Source organism: Watersipora subatra, chromosome 2 (assembly GCF_963576615.1).
Source record: "Watersipora subatra chromosome 2, tzWatSuba1.1, whole genome shotgun sequence".
Lineage (NCBI taxonomy): Eukaryota > Metazoa > Bryozoa > Gymnolaemata > Cheilostomatida > Watersiporidae > Watersipora > Watersipora subatra.
This window is the reverse complement of record NC_088709.1, coordinates 19,571,174-19,595,411: the sequence shown is the minus strand read 5'-3', so window position 1 is coordinate 19,595,411 and position 24,238 is coordinate 19,571,174. Positions and strand designations below refer to the sequence as shown.

The window sequence follows — 24,238 nt, the reverse complement described above, 5'->3', positions numbered from 1 at the left end:
ATTCGGCGTGGCCATGGGAGGGATAAAACCTTGGCAGCATACTGCTAGCTAAGTATTGACAACATCGGACTTTCTATACAGCATCACACCTACATTATAATCTTGCTTACTGCATCACTTTGAGTTTAATCATATGGCGATTAGCGTTGAATGACTGATTCGAGTTATTTGGAAGCTATTCGAGTCGATTTCTGAGCCCATAATCGATACTAGATTTTGTAGAATGTTTCTTAATTTGAGTTTGCATTTTAATTATGAGTTAAATGCATTCCAGGTAACTCTAAGCATTATTTTAATACAAGCACTAAAATTAATTATGAAACTACGAGAATTACGGCAAACAAAAAGCTTTGCAGTCTTTTGGCTGTGCAGTCCTTGGTCGAGGCAGCTGCCACGCCGTGTCTGAAAGCTTTACAACTTGAATGAGAGATTATACAATCGCGGCTACAGTAAAAAAAACAGCGAAACATTTTAGAAAAATATTTTCAGAACTTCATAATACCAAAAGTATCATTAATAAAATCATCTGCATTCTACAATTTCCACTATTAGTATTTTTTCTTTCAAAAAATGAAAACCAAAGCCTCCAGAATATAACTCACAAAGAATTCGGAATTTTCATTCTTTCGGCTGAACAACTTACTGCTGATAACAGGGAGTATGTTGTTAATTTTTAAAAGAAGCATTAACTTGTTTTGAATACCCAGGCATTGCCATAGTATTGTGGCTAGTTACTTATCGTTAAACCAAACAAAGCAATGTAGTAACGACTGCAGTATTTATTAACAAGATGTACTAAAATAACAACTACTAGGATAGGAAGACTCACAGCTTGGTTACAGAATATTTCAACTGAACAATATTTAGAATTACAGTTTGATGATCAGCCACATACCGGTAAGTTTATTAAATGGTGATAAAATGAAAGGTTAAGACAGCCCTTTTCCATAATAAGATTTCATCATATTTCGTCATTATAAACACATCAAACATAGACAAAATCCCAAATCTGGCACCTAAACCATCATAACAGGAAACCATCATAGAGTATTTTGGTGATAGTAAAGTATGATTGTGTCTAAAGACACCTAACCTCAGCAAACCGGTTTTACGATTATTTGCCACTTTTGTTAAAACCTTAAGTAAAACATACTTTGACTGTAAAAAAAACTGGACCAGAGGCAGAGATACTCAGACTATAATATGAGCTTAGAGCAAAAGCAAATTAACACGCATCAGCCCTGCAGAGCGAAAGACCCAAATAGATCATAAAAGATGAGACTAGCAGCTCCAGAACTAGTATCCCCGAACTACTGCATTTAGCTACTGCAACATGCAGTACATAGAGATTCTTCAACAAGGTTGCAATCTTAATTAAATTCAATGAAAAATCAATGAAGCGACTCGGATGATTCGTTAGCAGTACACGGTATGACTGAGAGAAGTGGTCACCAGAGACATTGCTTGCAAATGACCGTCAATGAAACTACGTCAGACATCTGAGGAACAGCACTTGGTAAATAAATGATGGTATAGTACAATAACTAACCCTATTTTGGCTTTAGATATCGGCCTTGGTTTGAAGAACAGACTGCCAGAGTTAGTTTGAAAGTGTTGTAGCGAGTTAACCCCACGCATTTCATCACTAAACTTTGGCCAGAAAGCATAACGTATGCTGCTATGTAGGCCGACTCTAAGCAGACATGATCCATTAGAATAGCCTTAGCGGCCAGTAGAGGTTCAACGGCCACATTAAGAGAACTCTATCTTGTACCAGAGTTTTAAGTAATTATTGAGCTATTTGTGACCAACTAAGGCCGAGTTTGAGGTTGGTGCGGTCAGAGTGGACACAAGCATCTCGGCTACAGAAAGGATGCCTCACCTACTTCGAGGCTCACCTTAAACCCCTAGCGTGATCACTGCAGAGATCATGTATTAAGATACGCGTATGCAATAGAGTATGCAATAGAATTGTTGATGTACTTAGCATAGCTATGATAAACTCGAGCATTAATCTCAAGAATTTCTAACAATCAATACTCCTGCTAGCCTATATATCTAGCTCTATCTCCCTAGCCTTGTTTGTCATTTATAGCTCACCATGTGGCTTTGGATCAGCAGCAGAGCGTTGCCTAGCAACGGCTACACCAACGGGTCTGTCATCCTTTTTATCCTTTTCCGTAGATTCAGCCTTGGATTTGTTGGACGATTTCCGACTAGACTTCTGCGTCAAGTCGACCCCTGCAAGGCAGCGAGTAGGGAGTTACAGACTAACTACTAGGATGCTAAATGAATAGCGGCTTGCTACATTGTGTGCAACAGAGGGCTTTGTCATCGACGATGCGAAAGCTCAATGCTTGAACAAGCCAGACTTGATCAACTGGTTATCAAGTCTAACAGCGCCTCTAGCTAGGCAGAAATCTCTATGCGAGTCATCAAATTCAATCAACTAAGCAGCGAAATTCGAATCATTAAAATTTTTTAGTTTTTAAATTGCTAGCCAGTTAGCGAGATCTCAGGGTATATCAAGTGTGGATGGCAAGCGGGTTAGAGTGAAATATTTGGTACGCCTCTCTACTTGCAGTGAGGGCACTAATACACACTGTGCTTTCTTGATGAGATATGATAAGAAATGTGCTTCAAGTTCAGCGTACATTTTAAGCGAGTAAGCTATTCTACAGAAATACCCAATGTTTGAATCGAACTATAATCAGAAACGAGGACTGACGACTGCTGAATGCTGTATTGCGTGCGGCGCAGCAAAGGCGTGCTACTAGAGACTTGTGACAGAACTTTAGCCCAAAAGGACAAACGGTAATGAAAAGAATAAGTTAAGACAAATCCATCTCAGCTATCGATCTTTCCTAAATTATGATGAACACAATTTTGAACACATATATAAACTAGCCAAGGAAATACTGAGAGATATTACTGCGACAACAAGAACAAAGGAACACAAGACGAGACTTGGCCAAAGTGAGAATCTTGTCATTTCTAAAGGAGAATGAGCGTGGCTAAACAAGAGCAGAGCAAGGAAGAGAGGCAACATGATAAAGTATTGGTTACAAAGCTAATTGCAAGCGGAGCCATAAGTATACCCTGAGCCACGGCTTGCGCAGTGCGAGTCGTACCACAGATGCTTTTATGGTATGCACTGTAGCCTGGCCAGTGCTCATCTATAACGTAATAATCGTAGAAGGGCGATTGGGTCGCCATACAACCTGAAATAAGAGTTCACTATCAGTTGACACACTATAATGACTAATGATACGTCAAAATAATAATAATAATAATAAGTTTATACGCCATAAAGAACTACTAAAAAGGCTAAATGAATAAAGGTAAACTATGTGTGGTTTGCCTGTAATTTAGCAAAATACATAGAGAGAAAGTTATATAACAAGCTACGTAAAAGATGAACTAGTACACAATTTTAGTAGATTTTATCAGAAAGTGACAGTATTTTTCTATCATATGCGAGTGTTTTTGATGTTTGAGGTGGTCTGACTGCCAGGATGTTTCAAGATTAAAATCGACAAAACTTGATCGCGGTTAAAACACTCAAAAAGTGAAAGTGTGATCATGATGTTTATAGTTGTAAAAAGGCTGACAGAATATCAATTATCGCAGCGATAACAACTAGCGACAGTTCGTACATATTTTTTTTCTGACCTTTTCTAGAAACATATTGACAGTCAGATCACTCAAACATCAAAAACAATCAAAAATGATAGAAAAATACCGATACTTTCTGATAAATTCTGCTAAAGTTTTGTGGAGGTTAATCTTTTAGACAGCAAGGTTTATGAAGAGAACAAGCATGTTTAATAGATGACTAGGGTTAGATGACAGCGGGCGAGCGAGTAGTATTGGCAGAGCTGCATCAACATGACAATGCATATTCGCAAGCCATTATCAACAACAGCAGTCAAGTGTTTCTTGACAGAGGTAACTATGTTATTTATTCTTGCTGTATTATTATCATCCTATAATGGCTAGTACCCAAAATTCAACAACTTAATCACTGCACAACCTTTGTCCTTGACGTGTAAACAAAGCCAGGGTAGGGAAAGCAAGTCAAATATTACTATTACCGTAAAACCTCTATTTGAGTGTCATGGTGCTCTATTTTCCAAACTACTATAGTGACCCTTTATTAGAGGTGGTGTTTAATTAGAGGGTGGTGTTCAACTTTTCAACTAACTGGTAAGAATTTTGAAAAGAATTTAATTAATGATAACATCTAACGTAATACTATAACATAAAAAATTCACTGGTAAAAATCAAGTGGCACATCACTATTGCAGCCATCCTCGTCATTTTCAAAACCTTCTGTATCATCGTCGAGTATTGAATAATTTCATATGCATTGGTAATGCCAGCATTGGCCCACGTTTGCTTCCAGTTCAGTCTGAAGCGGTCTGTCTGACCTTAAACAGGGAATCTTGTAATCCTCAGAGCCGTCTAGAGTGTTGGCCAGCCCACATCCCTTAAAAGACTTGATGATTGGATCATTCGGCATTTGATTCCAAGCATCAACTATCCATTCTAAATACACTTCCATTAATGATCCTCATATTTTTTGGGCTTTGTGTAGCCCTTATCGCCATGCCTTCATCCAATTGTCACAGAATTGTTGGAATTTACACTTGAATGGGGCTTTCCAGTAAAAGTTACGGATCTGTTGGTGCAGCCTCAGGCCGTATCAACCTGGAGTTGCATCAAGTGTTGCTTTGTGGCATCGCTGATATGACATCTGAATGAATCCCAGGCCAGGAGGCGCTTTTCAAACATAAAAGGAGCAGCTAGCCCAACACAGATGAAGGGTATTCTTGAACTTGGTGACGATCTCCTTAATTGGTTGCGTGTTGTTTAGTAGAATGTATGGTTGGCATTTAAATTCATCAGATCGAGCTGCCAGCAAGACAATAATGTGTAACTTGGAACCTCTTGGATTCCCTATTTTCAACAGTTAGACTACTCAAATAATCCAAATAGACAGCCATCTTGTCTGCAGGACAGATGTATGTATAGTTGGATGGTCAACGATTCTGCTCATAAACAATAAGTCATCATTGATCTTTTCAGCGTATTCTTTTGGCTCCTTCTGGCAAATCAATGTTGCACGACGTGAGACCAAGTTGTGGCAACGCAAAAACTTTTCCAACCAGCCCTTGCAGGCCTGGAAATTTTTTGTCAGCCGACAAAATGAGTGCCTCTCTCTAGATCATTGTGCGACTGATACAAAGTTTTTTCTGACGTTGCTGGTGAATCCAGTTGATAAGCTTATCGTCAAAGTCATTGTCACGCAAAGAACATTCGGCACCTTTGAGTAATTTGTTCGATGAGGTGGTTTTATGAAGCTTTCAACTGAGCTTCGAGTTGTACTTTTTGTTTTGTCCAATTTTTGACACACGAACGAGGACCATTATTGTTTTTTGCAACCTTTGATTTATTGTACGTCTCAGCATATGCAACAACATCCAGCTTAAAGTGCAAGTCATATTTCGTTCATTTCAAAGGAGTCGCATCTTCAGAATCGCAACTGCTTGAAATGTCTGCAAAGGTTTATATGTTCCCATGGGGCTCTTCAGAAGTTTAACACATAAATGTAGGTGCATTTTAATTGAATGTTAAGTTCTCAATCTCGTAGACTTACACACACATAATCAATGAGTGTTTACCATGCGCGATCAATGCATTACACATTGGTTCACAAAACTCCAAGTATTAGAGGCTATCGAAATAGCAATGGTCTTCTATTACAACATATACGGTACATCACTTGTTATGCTGGGATTGATATACCAACCAAGTATTATTTGAAAGTTATTATTTTGTGATGTTGAAAACTTTTGATTACTAATTTGCATAATAAATGTCACAGTGACAGTTCATTAGAGGTGATGTTCAATTAGAAGTGATGTTCAATTAGAGAGCAGGGTTCAATTTTTCAACATTTCAATTTGAGTGGCACTCTGTTAGAGGTGACGTTCAAAGAAAGGTTTTATGGTAGCTTGTTATGTCATGTTATGACAGCTTCTACGTTAGTGTCTGAGGGAAAGATGAGAGCAAAAAACTGGAGCTTATCAGGTCTGACAGCAGTATTATTACTGTTACTGTTGTTACATAATCTACCCAGGAGATGAGGCAAGGGAGAAAAGGAAGAGGCAAGGGAAAAAGGAAGAGGCAACAGAAAGGGGGAAGCAGGGCAGCCAGAGCGTAGACAAAAGAAAGGAAAGAGAGATCAGGGAAGGGCATAGAGGGGTTGGCGGAAGTCGTTGAGTGTGCCACGTGAGAATTTATTTTTTGAACTCCCTGGAGCTGGTTGGCCATCTTTCTCATCCCTGAGTGGGATGGTTCACCACTCACAGGCACCTTCGAGCAACAAAAATTAGAACACGTACCAGTTCTGTAGTTTAAAAGGCAGTTTTGTTGATGACTACGAGCCATTTTCATTCATACATGTACTTACAACAAAAAACCAGTCTTGGTAGCCAAAATAAATAGCAAGGATAATGACTGAACCTCATTACCAGAGAAACCAAACTAAGGTGTATCAACATCCAATGTTTACATTCACAACCACAACAGCTTCAAGTCGTCCACACGCCTAGTTTAATGTTTATTAGAGGTTCACACCTTGTCAGATGGCCAGTGACCAGCTAGCTGATGTGTAATAATGCTATATTTGTAAGCGTGACAGCTATGGTTAGCACAGCCCAACTAGCGTGATAATCATTACCTGTTTCGGAAGCTGACTGATTTCCCGAGGCAGGCGTTTCTACAACAAAACAGCAGGGACTATAGAGACAAACACCTACTTTTCTGCTAGTAGATTGATATTTACATCTATTAATTTGTGTAAAATATGAAAGACATAAATAATAGTAGTTGGGTGAATGTTAAAGAGAAAGTCCATTAGTAGTTGCATAACAATATGTATGTATATAATAGATTATAATAATTCATGCAGATTAAGGAAATGAATCGAAGAAAGCAAAATCTACAATTATGTAAAAAATGATGCATGACATTTCTTCACACAAATCGGTGATAATAGTCCACATGTTTTTTACTAGAGATTTCTAAAGCCTGGTTCCCATATACGCCGCTAGCACCGGCGACAGCACTGCAGGGCTATCAGCGGTAAAATTTGAACCTGCGCGCCGAATGCCACGGGTAGTTGCCGGCGGTCAACGCAAGAGTTCAGCGCTGTTCAACTCTCGCGAAGAGCCGCAGGTAAAGCCTTCCCAAAATGCACTGTACAGGTGAAGGTTTGCATTTTCGAGACGGCATGGCTAGCGGCCGTTGTTACGCCATCACCAGCGATGCAGCTTTATGTGAACATTAGCCCCCAACTAGCCAAGCTAAGTGTTTTGCTGCGCGAGATTACCATTGGGGTCTCGTATTCGATATAGGAACAAGGCTTTAGCTGTTTAAATTGTTTGTCACAAACTTTTCTTGCCTTTTGCTGAGTGTGCTGCCACTGAACTAAGTATGTTGATCAGAGTTATTACACTATCCGCCATATTGGATACTATGCACGCCGGCTACAATGCGTAGGTTCCATGGAAGTAATAACTAACAAGTACATTGAGAAAGGCTCAGAAAGCTGCTCTCAGCGTCATACAGGAAATACACTAATTATTCTAGAGTAAACTGTCTCACCTGACCGGGATGTATAAACAGAAAAGGCTCGTCCTCCAACTCCTTTGCTAGCTCCAAGAAGAAAACCAGGGCTATTTGGCTTGGGACTTTGAATACCGGCAGGGCTATGAATCCCTCTGACAAATGAGTCCTTTGGCTTGACTACTTTTACCGAGTCATCTAGAGCAAAAACAATTTGCATTCGCTCATCCACAGACCCCAGATCAAAGGATAAAGTTTGAAGAAGAATACAGGAGTGATAGCAGTGCATTCAGAAAGGAGGCAAAAGAATTAACAACAGAGAAATTCATTGCATTGTTGACATGCCAGAAGTAGCAACAATGAAAGTTCCAATCAGATCGATAGACGTAAGAATCACCAACCTTTGGAGCGTGGCGAAGGAAGGAGTGGCATAGACTGAGCGGCTGGAGCGGAGGCAGCTTGTTGAAGATACATCTGCTGATACGCGGGATGGTAGGATATGGCTGCCTGCCACTGAGCCGGCGGCCAAAACATCTGTTGCGGCCACTGCCCAAAATCTACAAAAAAAAATTAGACTTTAACAGTCTGACAAAATGAAGCGTTAAGAATTTACCCCAACAGCTAGTATAAAAGTACACGCAGCGATGGATTTACTGACAGCTTCTGCCGACATTAGTTAATTAATAGGCATCTTGTCTGCTCTTAGAATTTTCCCTCTGGCTCGCTGGATCATAGCGGGCCTAATTGGATTACATTTGAGAAAAACAAGATAGAGGATCTTGGGAAATCATTCTCAGACTTGTTTGCTACACTAATTGAAAGAATGATTTGTTTTCTTACTTTACACTCTCAGCATTGTGCATTGTTATCTTGAGCGATACATATCCTGACGTACGCTTACTGAAATGCCATATTTAGCAGTCTACGCAAACGAATTTATCTTATGTAATATGACGGTAAAACAGTACAATCCTGACAGTATGCTAATAGTAGTACACATCCATAGAGTAGTACACATCCATAGAGTAGTACACATCCATAGAGTAGTACACATCCATAGAGTCGTACACATCCATAGAGTAGTACACATCCATAGAGTAGTACACATCCATAGAGTAGTACACATCCATAGAGTAGCACACATCCATAGAGTAGTACACATCCATAGAAATAATCAAATACCAACAGAAGCCAAGTGAGGCTATTTCACACTCGTTTGGTGTTCAGCAATCGTTCATAGGCTGCGGAGCATATTTTTAAATTCCCATTTTAACTTAGCATGCCCATTTTTGAAATAAATTTAGTAATTTGAAACAAAAACCTGATTTCTCAAAAATAATAACATAACAATAACGAAAATAATAAAAATGTTAATAAAAGAATTATGCCAATTATTTTTTTAATTAAACACGGTTCAAGTAGCATTTTGTTTTCGTAATTTTATATATTACACACTTTCTAACGAATACTACAGGTACACAGATAGAGAACGTAACATTATTGTAGCTGCTATGACGAACAACGCAAACGCGACATTGTCATCGCAGCTACTTGATTCAAATGTTTGTTTCGCGACAAGAAGATTATCTCCTTCGTCATGGAAATCTTTTGCTTGTTCTGATGAAATTCTCCTAAAGAGCTTTAATCAAACACGCTCAGTTTTTGTAATCAACTCAAGCTTATCTAAATATATCATTACTAGTGTAACCGATAGGCCTACTAGTATAACTTGAACCACGAGATTTTATGGAAGACACAACTGAGTCATGTGAAGGCTGGTTCAAGCCATGCACTGTATATGACTTGACATAAGCAAATAGAAATGTATGTGGTTTGATGATAAGTGTATAGATTGTTATCTTTAACCAATAAAAAATAAAAATTCAGAATTTATCCTACATAAAAATTCAAAAACAGGATTTTACAGCTGCTAGGTTTACATTTTTGAAATCAAGGACAAAATGAGGGCTTATTTAATATATATAATTTATGGTTATTGACCAAATTCACAATGAGTAATAATGTGATAAATGATAATTTAAGTTTTATTTATTTCAGTTTATTTATTTTATTTCAGTTTATTTATTTATTTAAGTTTATTTCGCTCACTACTGTATAAGATGCATTGCTCAAAAATTTCATGAGCATGTGATGCAGAAATATATCGTGAGTATTGTGTAGGCTATTTCCTTCTACTTACTCTGACTACAAATACAAAATTTGAAGAATTTTATTGTGAATTTTAAATAAAAAGGAAAGCAATTGGCGGAATGATAATCCAACATCTTAGCTTCGTTATGGCACAATTTTGAAAAATGACATTTTTCAAAATTTTTCTAAAATGGTTAGCACAAGCCAAGTACCGTGATCTGTCTAATGGGCAACAATAGCTAAAAGCCTATTGTTCCGCATCAGTTCCCCTTCTTAAGCTGTGATATTCTATGTTCAGACTAGGCTGTACACATTTAAGCAATTCGATGATGAAATGTTTTTGTTAATTAAAATGGGCTCCTAAGTATTTCTTTCATTAGCTGCCAATGTAATAAAGCTAAAAGGCTTGGATAACGAGATCGTTCATCAAAATCCAACTTTAAAATTGAAAAAAAGTTTGTTAAATATGTAAAAAATTTAAACAAAAAATTAGTAAGTTAAAAAAAGGATCTTAACTACACTCTGATATGTGAGAGTCAACTGAGAGCCCTGCTGTCAACAAAGGGTATGTTGGGAGTGGAGCGTAAAACACCACTCACACAGTACACACCAACTGAGCTTACCTATCTATCGCTTTTTTTACATCATCAAGTCGATTGCACATGGGCTCGTTCACGAAAAAGCCGCCATATTTGTAGAAAACGATTGTTTTTCTTTTATTTAATAGTACTTTTTGGTACTATAATAAAAAAATTGCAAAGCATCGTTTTCAAAAATTCATTGCAAAAGCTTCGTGCTTTTAACGATAAAATTGTCTATAAAGATGGGCGACAACGATAAAATGACGTCACGAAAAAACGAAGGATATATTTAGCTAATGTTTCAAATTTGTATTCCTTGAACATTTGAGTGTTACAACCATGATTATGCCATTTTAAAACTTTCATTACATTTTTGCAAATACAATAAAATACTGCTGACAATAAAATACTACTGAAATACTACCAATCACATAACTATATGTATTATAATTAATATTAATTATAATACATATAATTAATATGTAATTATATGCATAAATTTAAGTCTGAAAAATTTATATCGATGCATTATTTAATATACTTGAACACAGAAAGGGATGAATATTTAATGGAAACATCCATTTTATTACAACCACTAAATGTAAGAATACAACAAAGACTCCGTTAAGTGACATAATAATAATAATAAGAGACAGCCCCACTTGGTAATAATAATTAATAACCATGGTCCATGCATAATAATATAGTTGCCATAAAAGTCAAGAAAAACCACCTCAAAATTGTACAACCCTAATACTTAGCATATTTCATGGCACTTTTATCATTTAGTAGTGCAGTATATTTCAACAGAGATGATGACAGATGAAGTGTCAAAAACGCATAAAAATTAAAAGAGTCATTACATAGGCAATATATAAAAACTGTCATAGGCAATATATAAAAACTGTCATAGGCAATATATAAAAACTGTCATAGGCAATATATAAAAACTGATTACAATGTTTACTTAAAATACCATCAAATAGCCTAATGCAATAAATCTATGTAAGCGCAAGGAGAAAACTGAAAATATTTGTACACAAACCTTAACTTACATATCTATATCATTACATGATCTGCTACGCGTGTTAAAGATGTTGGATGCCGTATCAAATATTCCCGCAAGAGTATACTACAATTAACCCAAGTCGTTCTACAACCTTAAAACCTGCTCCTTAAGAAATAATGCTGATAATTATACAGAACAATAAAACTAACACATAATATTATCAAATAACAAAGTAGTCAATGCCAAAGCTTTAATTGTTACTTTACCTAAGGGACGGATATGAGATAAAAATATAACTTACTCTGACCTAGTTAATATCTACATTAATTTAAGCTTATCGATTGAAATTTTACTCTTAACCTTTTTACTTTAATGGACCATTTCATCAGGTTTCACCAAAGTGTGTGCTCGCTCATCACAGATTGTTTCAAAACTAGTTCCAGCTTAAAGAGCATGTCAAGTTTGGTACAAATCGAAGTTTTTAGGTTCCTACGCCGAAACGGTTGCCGGCTACGGCCCTTCAAAGTTGCTAGACAGGGGAGACAACTGAGTTTCTCTTGTTTTTCAGGTGTTTGGGAGTTCAATTTGTAAATTAATTTACAAATTGTAGAATCACGTTATTCACGTATGTTCAAAATTACTTTGCGTCAAACATCTGCTCAAATGTTACTTTATAAAATTTGTATTTTATAAAATTTGGAAACTTTCTTTTTAAGAATTTTTGGTTTAAATAGTGTTTTACTAGTCCTTACTAACTAGGACACAGATCTTTGATTTGCATGACAAGCATTGAGTCTGCGAAAATTATTCTCCAAGGTTATAATCATTCTCACAGTAGTGGTTAGAATGTTGCTAAATTATTTATAATGATTTGAAATGTTATTTAAATTATTATTAAAAATCAGCATACATTTTTGTAAAATTCTTTTGAAACAAAAATAAAAAATTTTCAACCAGATCATTTGTGGCCTATTTGATTTCCATGACGGTAAATTTAAATTTTATAGGATCTAAGAATATGCATTACCAAAAGTTTAAACACATTACTGCAGTCAGAAAACAATTTGAAGAGTTTCCTTTATACAGAGCCAATGATGACTAGAGGTGCAGTTTAATAGAACAAACTGATGCTTCCGATGCTAGCCATAAGAACCAAGCTTTTGTTGGAAGTGTAGCCAAGGGTGTGACCGACCTCTGACAATGTGAAGGTTAAGCTATGCAGTGGTCAACAGAAAACTCTTAAGAAAAAGCTCAGATAAGCAGCAGTGCTGACACAACACAAACAAATAACTTACAGCAATAAAATTCTGAGTGAATTTTGGATGGTTCTTTATCATCGTGTTGTGGCAGATCATTAGTTATTTTGCACTGGAGCAGTCATAATGCTCATACCATGGCCAAACTGTTGCTACATTATGGCCAATGGCCATAACGTAGCAACAGATTAAAACACTTGAACATTTTCATAGAAGATATGTCAACACGAAACTGCGTCGCCGAGGTGATGCCGCTTTATTGAAAGACACTGAAAGACGTTTATCAAACGAGGCTCGTGATACAGCATGAGACAGGGAGATGATAATAATACGAGAAAGATTCTTGCAGCCATTAGTCACAGCTGAACAGATACAGCTTACTGTCAACAGGCCTAGTTGTGGTCTGGCAGTGACAAAGCTGAGCTACTTTGTTAACCGCAAGCTAACCAAATGGTAGTTCAATACTAAAAGAACTAAGCCGTGAAATATTCTTGCATTCAATGCCTATTCGAACACGCGCACACAAAAATACAATTGAAAAACAGTAGATTATATCACGGTGTAGCTTAGGCTGCTTAGCTTGTAAAAACATTGAGTCCACACACCTATGATCCAGACAATAATAATAATGACATTGATAACAATCATGGTGACAATCTATATATATATTTCTGAAAGTTGGTCGTATGTCGTCTGTGGGTGCGGTCTCGCTAACGCTATTGAAATAATGAATTCGTATCACTGAAGATTTGATCACGGACCCTCCTATTCGCCGAACCGACTTCTTGCTAAGTTACAGAGCTTGATCTATGTCGGCGATATCTTGATCTGAGCGGTGATATGTCGGTATATGGCTACAAAAAGGCTGGCGCTTTCGGTTATGATGCCAAGTCATGGCGCAGCTCTGTAAAATTAGAAGCTCTTAATAGTAAGCTTACTAAAATTTTCCATTGGCACTGTGCCAGACTAATCGCAAGTGGTAGGCAACTCTCATTACCTCTCATTGTTTATAAGCCGATTTTTAATACCCGAGCAACGCCGGTAGCGCAGCTAGTCTACAATAATAAAAGCCTGTCCATCCGCCTGCAACCATGCTTAGAGCGTTAGAAAAGAAGCATGAATCTAACTCAGGTATTCAGCTTTGCAGCCAGACACACTACCAACTGAGCCAGTACACCACCTTGCAGCGTAATGGAATAATTGTATGCATAGTTATTACAGGTGGTCTCTCACGGCGCACAGGACTGACAGCGTAGCAGTAATGATAACAATGAGAATGCATAGTATCTTTAGTTTTATTATCCATTTTAAATATTTAAGTTTTTATTGTTATTTCGTCATGGAGACTTACTTACTTAGCAGACAATTTGCAGTATTTTCCATGTTCGCCAAGTTATAAAAGTTCAGTTCTCATAACAATAATACTAGGCTCCGTGTTAACTTCTGTACTTTGAAATGCCAGAGAATTTCAAAGTACAAAAGTTAACAAATTTTACATACCATGTAAAATTTGAACATACATTAATCCCGACATGCAAAGTAATTTCCAACATCCACAATTTCTCAAAACTCTACAGTTTGGGGAGTAATTGTAAAAAAAAAAGCAGAAATGAAACGCAAAAATGATAGAAAATATGTAAAGCCGGTTAAACTATATCAAGTATAAGCAAAAGCAAATTAATTGCATTGAGTAGGAGCACGGGCTATCCTAATGATCATCAATTAGTCTTCAAATCAATGATCCTTGGATTTTTAAGAGTAGCCTGTGTAACTAGCAATTGGATTTAGTCTAACTTGCTTTTTAACATTGGTCGAAGCAACTCAATCTATTAGACTAGCTTCATTCATTTTGCATTGCAGTGAACTGCAGTCTAGTGTCACAGCATGTTCCGGGATGTTAGTTGATAGCTAGAGTTGATAGCTAGAGTGAGAAATCGAGGCAGAACAGAATACGTAATATGCAGACTCGGTGTAATGAGTTGGTGTACAATAGTTAGTGAGCTGAGACTAGAGGAGAATATAGATATATTAGTCGGCTATAGAGTAGTAGTTATTAGTAAAAATGATAGCCTAGTAACTTCGATATTTTTAAAGTTCTTAATTCAGTTTCTATTCTGCCAGCTGACCACAAGAGACTCCTTTTTATGGCAACTCTCTTAAAGAATGATTAACTTTCATAAAATCTTATCAACAAACAGTACTTGGACAACAATATCTAACTTTAAAAAGTTGTTTAAAGACATGTTTATTGAATCTAAAAACGCCGTATATAAAATAACATAAAATATAATATATATAATAAGAAATATAAATCATATTGGAAACTGTCGTTTCATTGGATTACCTTTAGCATATGATTCCTGAAAGCAGTCCTGTACACTCATGCACACTTCATACCTCATGTAAACATGTAACCACAGCAGCAAGTCCAATAGTTACTCAGTAATGCTACGGTATGTAAAACCTTGTGAGCCAAGGAAGGTGTTTAACAATGGATAGTAGAATGGAATTTGTAGTAAATATTGATAAGCAATAGACTATCAGAGTCCCAGCGATGAATAGCAAACATGAGCCGCCTTTAACAGTTCGCTTTAAATGACATAAAATCGCTTCCAATTGACAAAGTATATTACTAAAAGTGAAAAGACAGTCATTTAGAATTTAGTGATGACGCCAAGCAAGAGTTAACAGCCAAGCGAGGAGAGCTTGAAGCTTCATTTGTAGGCTAGTTGTTGAAAGGCTTAACATTCCACATTTTAAAGCATAGCTAAGAGTTAACGATTAACACAAATGATGATTTCAAATTCCCTAAGCAAAGGGTGTGAGTGATTGACTACACATGAAGCTTGTTCGAAACATGCCTGATTGCAAGCCTGTACCACTAACTACCCTACAGGATGAAATTATTTGCGGAGTTAAATTTCGCGAAAATTGTCTTTTCAAGCATATTCGCGGACCAAATTATTCGCGGATGGACACATTCGCGAATAAATTAATCCGTGAAAGCAGCTAGCAATAGAGTAAAACCTTCACATGCGTATACCACGTGTTTAGGTTTCTATTTAGCTGGGAAATTTATATCGATCATGCTAAGCTATAAATTTTTGGCTGCATCCAAAGGTTTTCATGAATGTTCATCGATTTGGAGGCCTTTGGTGAACCAACAACTTGTGGTAAGTTATGAGTTTTCCAACGTAAAGAACTGCAGATTTTTTTACGATGATGATGATGCCTTGCCGAATTCCGAATAACTTGTGACAACCTTGAACATTTTTGTAAAGAAGTGTGATGCATAGGCAATGGGCTCAACTTAAAGCACCGGCGAAGATTTTAAAAGAGTTTGGAACTCAGTTACGTTTACTAACTCTGCCTAGCGGCTAGTTTTTAATTTGGGGCAGTAGTCACTTTCCCTTGTGTTAAAAATAAAACTAATTGTTCGCGAACTTTAATAATTCACGGATTTGACTGTACGCGAACTCACGAATTTTTAAATCCATCGAATATTTTCATCCTGTGAAATGATATGATTAACGATAAGTAACTACAAAAAAACTTCAAGGTGCTTTTCTTTAACAGTGATATTTTAACAGTATTTTGTGAAAGCAAATAATTTCATAATTAAAAAAAAATTATCATATTCAATTGGCATGTAACGATTCAATACCGGTGTTCTTAATGAGATAGGCTAAAGGGGTGGTCACACGAGAGACGAAACGAACTAAACGACATAAAACGACGCCGCTGTCAGTTGTAAACTGTTCGGCCGAAGACATTTCTGGCCAAAACGAACCAGTTCGGTCCTGCTCGAAATTTCGTGACTAAACCCTTGCTCTTATTGGCTGGTTAAAATTCTAGCGAGCACGCGTCCCATTTCTCTTTACGTGCGTGTGAGCAAAGTTAAAAAAGAAATGGGACGATATTTTTATTTCGTTAAATAAACAACATGAAGCAATTTATGACAAGGCTCACCCGGACTTGTGATTTGTGTTGCATAAATGTAAGATGCAGCATTGAGTTTTGCATAAATGTAGGAGAATTTTTGTGGTTTTCTTTCGTGTAGAATAGAAGTAATGTGTCATACTCATCCTGATGAAGTATCGTTGACTGATTTTTTTATGTAAAACCACAGTACTATGATAAAGACTGTTTTGTTTGTTATGTACTCAGAATAGAAAAACATTCATATGTTAACAAAAAATATAATTTTGTTGATGGGAAGGGTTGGCAAAATCTTTGTATCGAGTGATTTATTTTGAGCAGCTGAACGATCTTCTGAAAAATCTGCTGCGTAATTATAATTAATAGTTGTTCCTCAAAGTTTTTTGTTTACAATAGAAATATTTAGCTCAAATACATAAAAACTACCAATGAAACAGTGTCCTGTCTCCATGCGTATGGTACCTAGGAAACGAAGTGACTTCGGATGCCGTGTGACATGTGGCTTAGCCGAACCGAAGTAAAACAACCTCCGAACCAAACCTAACTCGGTTTGGCCATCGTGTGACCACAGCTTAGGAATTCCATTCCAGAAACCCCTATATTACTACGTTTTTATTCGAAGTAGGGACTTCTATTGTTTTTAGTCTTTGAAGTGTTGAAAATTATTTCTAAATGTTAAAAGTTAAATGTTAAAGGTCTGTAAGCTAGTTTAACTAATAGTATTAGCTACTTTCAAAGCGAGAGCCAAAATACCCGAAACATTTTTACACGTTGTAACAAATCTCCAACAATAATTTGTCTAAAATCATCATACGATTATTTGCCATAATAATTGCATCACGCGATTGTCATGAAATTCTAGGACATTATGTGTTTTCCTTAGAACTCGGGCTTAACTTAATTAGATTGCCAAATATTGCATATATATATGACAATACTTGTTGTTAAAAGTAAAGTTAAAAATAGGCTGCTCACCAGACTTTGGAAATTATGAAACGCTTGGTAAGCTTGGGAGAGTCGTTTGGTTGCACGGTTAGTTGCTTGCAGAATTAATCCAGTTCTTAGAAGCAAAAAAACTGTTTGATTCACGGCGGATTGTGAGTCTCTGTGGTTGTATTGAGCTACTTTATTTAACAATGGCCATTGTTAAATAAAGTAGCTCTAATATTGTCCGTAGTTTTACAAACAAACAGTTTCTACACAATAGGCTATGTTTTCATTTTGACAGTTGGTTCTGGAACTACAACTTTGTTAAATCAAGTCAAATAATAAGGCAATTGCGTCTCAACTGCTTCTAAAGCATTTATAATGAATTAAAAATTTTTGTGGTATTTTTTATTTTTATTTCAGAAGCAACTTTAGCGAAATCCCGAAAAAAATTCAACAGACTCCGACGGACACTTTTTGTATCAATAAATATGAACTAATCTGATTCTCTGTAATTGGATCAGAACTAAAACTCAAGTTATATAAGGTTTTTGTTCATAGCATTTTATGCAACAAATTTTTTGCATAAAAAACCTACGCAGTTCAAGCTGTTCATTCATGTGGATCCTGTAGCTAATGTATTTATTTAACCTCTCATCTTTGGCAACATCGTCAACTTGTTACTATGAGGAAACTCATCAACGCAAAACAAATGAACTTTGCACCTTATTACTGACACGATGTACAACCCCAAGCGAGTCCTTTCAGTGGCAAGCTGTTTCACATATCACTAGCAATATTCATGCCAATGATATGCGTCACCTATCAACATTGTGTTAGACTAGCCAAGATGCAAGAAGTTATTTAAAGGTACGGCGTGCCTGCTGAATGTTTCGGCCAAATACACGAAAACATTCAGAAACACGAAAATATTCGGCCGAAACTCACAGGATTGTCAAAGCTGTGAATGCATGCCAAAATCATCAATGAAACGCTTTCAATTAGCTGAACAAATTATTAGCGATATAATTATTAAATAAACTGATATAACACGTAATTTTAAATCTTTTCGAGTTTGAAAACTATCATAACTCATATCTCTAATATTTATCTGATGTTAAACAAACTCTGAATATCGCATAAGATGAAGAAAAAGTTTGAACCTCATTTACTTTACCTTTCCTTGATGAGACACAACAATCTAACACAAATACCAGCTTGAGTATTTTTTCCACTTTTTATCAATTTCTTTCAAGACAAGAATTACCTGTGTTCTATTTCTGACAGTGAATCAATGCATACCTTTGATTGTATATAAAATTATGTGAGCATGTTTTAAATAGGTGGAATAAGTAGAATGCAAACCAGACAACCCGAGACAAGTGCTTTAGGTTTTATATAATCAATAAACTACATAAGTCACCCACCAGGTATTGGTCCAGGCAATGGCCAAGTAGCCTGAGGCTGAGCTGGTCGGGTTACTCCAGGATTTGGAGGTTTCTGCTTGTCACCCTCACTCATCGTAGTGCACTAGAATATACCATCGAAAGTATTTCATTTTGGAAAGTAATAAGCCATACAGTAATGAAAAGTGTGAAAGGAAATGCATACAAAGAATAAGAAACTGCTATAACAAGCCATTTCTAACTATGAACCTGCAAGACTGTATAAAAACGTGACACTTTCATATGTGCAAAGTTAAAAACAGCTCAGTTCCGTAAGGCAAGCTTATTAAATACAAGTGCAGACAGAGTTGAAAAGAGATTAATGGAGTTTGCGTTAACAAAACACTTTTTTGTAAATCTCTTCTGCCACTAACTTCAGCGATTCTTCTCAACAACAACCTACTTGAAGAGATTAGTCATTTCTCTTCTCTGCGCCCAGCCATTTAGTAAATTACCATATTTGTAAGTTGCACAGATCGTATGAAATCACATTATTTGTGACATTTAATTGGAAGTTTAAAGGTCAAAAATCGAAGATCGGCATGAAATATTCTGGTAAACAGGTCTGATGATAATCTTTACCAACAGTGCAAATACTTTCATACGGTTATGGACAGACTGTAGAGAACTATGATTGGTTTCCTGTAATCATGGTGGTGCCGATGACAGAGCTGATCTTTGCGTTCCCTACACTTTGTACTACACCAACAACATGCAATACCAACGCCTTGAGGAAAAATAAACCCCCTTTAGCAACTAAGGCAGGAAAAAGGTAAATGGCAAGCTTGCATAACATTTATTCTTTCACTTCTGGAGGCTCCACTGCCACAAGGAAGTCAAATGAATTGTGCATATACCCCAGTATTAATATATATCGGCATTAATATATATCAGTATTAATATGTATCAGTAATAATATATATTAATATATATATATATTAATACTTGCACATTAATGACAATAGCAATACAGCTAATGTTTATTTAAAACAATTCACAACTCGTCAAAGTCAGCTGCATATGATAACTTTTAAATCTTATCCCAAGTTAAAACGACTGCTTTGTCATTACAAATGTGTTTTTAGACCAAGGAAGATAACAGATAAAAAAGCTTATTTGAAAAAAAAAATCAATTTATTACTTATTTGAGCACGAATAAACAGATTACCTTCTTGGCAGAATTTGTTTTACAGAAGTCAACGATTTTGAATGGCTTAAAGTGCAAGTTGGGGTGATTTCGCAGTTTCATGTTTTATGTAATAAAATAACCTATGTGAACCTGGACAATCTGAGGCTGTAATAATTGGCTTATTTATCTGCGTTAGATTGGATCAACTGTTCGATGCCTAACTACACATAACTCATTTGTCAGCGATTACTAAATTAATAATGTTGCCATGTAACCATCACACTATATGAGAACTTTGGCTTTGAAATCATTAATTATTAAAAGGAAGTGAATAAGACAAGAATTAATAGGCTACTATCTTGAGGCGCTCGGCGATGAGCCCATTTAACATAGCTATATATGCCATAGTAAACTTTGGTGTAAATAAGCAAGTTGCGTGCATAGTTCGGTTTCATGCTAACCATTTCCTCATGTAAACATGTAAACCTTTAGATGTAAGGGACGAAACATTGAGTGTATTCATTTGTAGTAATACTAGGGCAGACATAGTTGTGGGCAACGTGAGTTTGGATGCATTCAGCAGTGTTAGATATCTCTGTTGCCAAGCAACCAGTATTGATTTAAAATAATGGCGCATTTTGTTACTTTACAAATAACAGCTTACAGCAAATACCTCAATTTAATTGTAATAAGTAGGAATGTTGACTAGACACCAACGAATAATGATGAACAACTCTATAGATAATAATCCTGCAAATGATAGGGTGTTTATTAGGAAGCCGTAGTTGCTTTTAGAGCTTCACAGATATGCCTTAAATCAATATTAATCATACGACTCGAATGTCGCCCGGCTTAAAAAGGTTCGCGCTGCGGTGCTTCCACTCCAGCACCCACTGGAAAATAAGCTAGAAAAAACAGAAGAGTGAGAGAGTTGCTTTTAGTTGGCTTAGTAAATGATTTACTAAAATTGAATTAAAGCAATTTGTATAAACAAATATCGACATACAAAGTTAATTTGTTTTCGATATCTGTTTAATATATTAAGGTCATTATATGCTGAAGCTACGCTCCTATTCACTGTAATTTATTCCATACAATAAAAACCAGTGATCACTCATCCTTAAAAACTGCAGATGATGATGAACAGCATGACAGCGTAATAGAAAACTGTAAATTCGTCAAAAAGCAAATCATATGACATAAATTAGTTAGATAACAATTCGTCTAAAAAGCCTTCTATCACGACTTTACCATAGAGACAAACAGAAGATTTGGAGGCACATGCATAGGTTCAGAGGTAGAGGTGGTCAAATAGAGGTAATAGAAGAGACAGGCAATATAACTTACTTTTGCATTAAAAGAAGAATAAACTGACAGCCCAGTTTTTTATCAACTTTTGTGTTTTAAATTATCTAATTTTTATGTCATTCTTTATATTCAACTATGAAACAATGTTACAGAAAGCTTTTTATGTCATAAAATGACTTTTGGGTGTAAAGGTAAAAAATTATAGTATTTGAATGTCAAAAATTTGAAATATTTGACATTGGAAAATTAAGCATTTTTCAATGTTCAATCTGAATATTGAAAAGTGCTCAAATTTTTAGTCATTTATTCAAAAACCTGTAAGTTGCGGCAATCCTCTGAAGATTTACTGTGTTTCATCTATTTACAGGGTTATATTTTTGTTCAAAGAAAAAATAAGTCAACAAAAAGGGATACTTCAGGTATATTAGATAACGTAAAACAGTAAAAACTTGCGATGATAAACTTTAACCAGAACTATTTTGAAACGTTTTGATCGCTGTTATTATGATTCACTTAAGGGGACTCATTATAAGAATATATTTATTCAAATGAAAAAAACAGCAGTTTATGTGAAGCCCTATCGTAGTCAGTCGAAACCAGATCATCAATACAATCAACCGTACAACTGAATAAGCTGTAACCAGGCATACGCTATTATGGTCGTTAGGATTAACTCTTTCTGAGAATCGCTAATGCGTCAGTTTCGACTCATAAACCAGCGTGTTCTTTTAGACGCGACTTATTGGCAACACGTTGGCCAAGCATGTGACATATTTTGTTGTAAAGCTACAACTTACGAGAGCCAATAACCTGATCGAGAGAACTTTGTTCAAGCAAATACCAGATCAATAGTGGCAACTAAAAGCTTTAATATAGTGTGATGGTCTCTCAGTTTCTTTATGACCAGTAAATAGAGGTAGTCTCTCAGTAAAATAACTATGAGTCAAAAATATGCTTTACTTTATTTAATGACATTGTCAAACCAATTTCAACATAAAATTAAGTCACATAAGAAATTGCCTTCAACAGCTGTTGAAGATGGTCAAAGGTTGAGCAGAACCGACAAAGCATTTGTGTATAATAATTGGCGTATTAAGTTTTGATGAAGAATTACTACTGTAGAGGTTTCAGCAAAGTATATAAGTTTTTAAATTAATGAGCCTAATTTACCATATTTTGATATTCTAAATTCAGAAAAGTAACCATGATGACTAGCTTATATAAATACGGTTAGTCGCCTATAACCAAGGGCTAAATTCATTAAGGTCATCCTCTAAGCTAAATCAATATTGTTTAGTTGTTTTAAAAAAGCTCTTTGAGCAGTTGTTTGTAAGTATAACAGGTTTTTAGCGAAACATTCGGACAAAATGCTAAATTCTAAAAGTATTGTTTATAATTTAGAGACTGGTAACTTTAGAATCTTGATAAATTTTAATCAATTTCAAGCGTCAGTAGCAACTCACGCATCACCAAGGGGCATTTCTAGTCGCAGATAGGTAACACAGCCTCACATTAAAATTGATCAAATTATAACGACACAACAGATATTTAACAAAAGCCAGCCACGAAACTTGCAACACATGAATTTACTAATGAACTTGAATTCTAGTGAAACGAGGAAGTAGTATCCGACAAAGCTTATTCATAAGTCAATGATGAAATGAGGCAGCTGTCTTGACTTTGGCATATCTTTACTCGACGACGGTACTAAAACGACTTCCCCTTTCTGTTTAAAATCCTCATATATATATAAATGTATATATACAAATGTATATATATATATATATAAATGTATATATATATATATATATAAATGTATATATACAAATGTACATATATATATTGGCAAAATTATTGCAAATAGAGTACTATATAGGCCTATATATATAGTACCCTATTGGCAATAATTTCATTTCACAAATAGAAATGTTTTTCAAATTAGGCCATACAACAATAGTAAAACAAAAAAGGAAAAATATGAATAGCCACTCTCTAGACGACTATTCCTGCCCAGCATCATATCAACTGCATAGGGGAAAAAGTGCTGCTTTTTACTTATGTATTTAGGCCTAATCTATGAATGGATTATCTTATACAATGTAGATTTTATACCGTTTTTGTGTGAATTATTTGATTGTCCATCACAAGAAAAAGAAAATCGTCTTCTTTTTATGACTCTAAAGATATATCAGCAGGAGTTTAAAGAGAACCATATTGGAATTTTTAGTCTTTGCATATATACGAGTTATTTATGTAAGTTATATTCAGTCTCTGTTTGAATATAATGTAAGCCATGAGGGGAAAGAAATTCATCATACTGATAATCCTTCATGTGCAAAGAAATGCTCAAAACCTCATGATTACAAGAAAAATGTTTTATTAAAGGCAACTTGATCGACGCACAATGACAGCACCACCTAAATAGCCTTATTCAAGATAATCCAAAGCTTTCCCAAAAAGTTTTTTTAGATAGTAACAAAAGCAAAACAATTCTATGGAGTCTATAATTATCATGATCATCAACTTATGGTCGCAAAGTGAGTATCTACTCTATCAGTAACAGTGTTAATACATAAACATCTCCGATGGTAGACGATAACCTTATACAGAACAGACGAATCCCAGAATTCGGCAGGCAATGGAATAAAATTGCCTAGCAACCTTCTTGGGTGCAAACTATGCCCTGTAAACTGTCAACTAAACTGTAAACTATGCCCGTAGCCTTTCACTGCGTAAATTAATCACCAGTCTATTAAATGTTGAATTTTGCAGTGTAATCCGCAAATAAACTGAGTGAACATCTAGCACAAATTTCAGCAAACTTTTAGAGGTTCAAATGGAGTACTCTGGTGTTATATTTA

General features: G+C 35.8%; 1 protein-coding gene across 1 annotated transcript in view; it reads right to left on the bottom strand.

The window, feature by feature from the left end:
* The window catches only part of LOC137386899 (protein winged eye-like), a 50,314-nt gene that overhangs the window by 25,352 nt on the left and 724 nt on the right, over positions 1-24,238 (bottom strand). Inside the window, exons 2-6 of the mRNA XM_068073103.1 lie at positions 18,923-19,025; positions 8,034-8,189; positions 7,672-7,830; positions 6,746-6,784; positions 2,101-2,241 (exon numbers count right to left, since the gene is read on the bottom strand). Of these exons, the coding sequence (XP_067929204.1) occupies positions 2,101-2,241; positions 6,746-6,784; positions 7,672-7,830; positions 8,034-8,189; positions 18,923-19,016 (589 nt within the window). The 5' untranslated portion in view covers positions 19,017-19,025. The remainder of the gene's footprint in view (positions 1-2,100; positions 2,242-6,745; positions 6,785-7,671; positions 7,831-8,033; positions 8,190-18,922; positions 19,026-24,238) is intronic.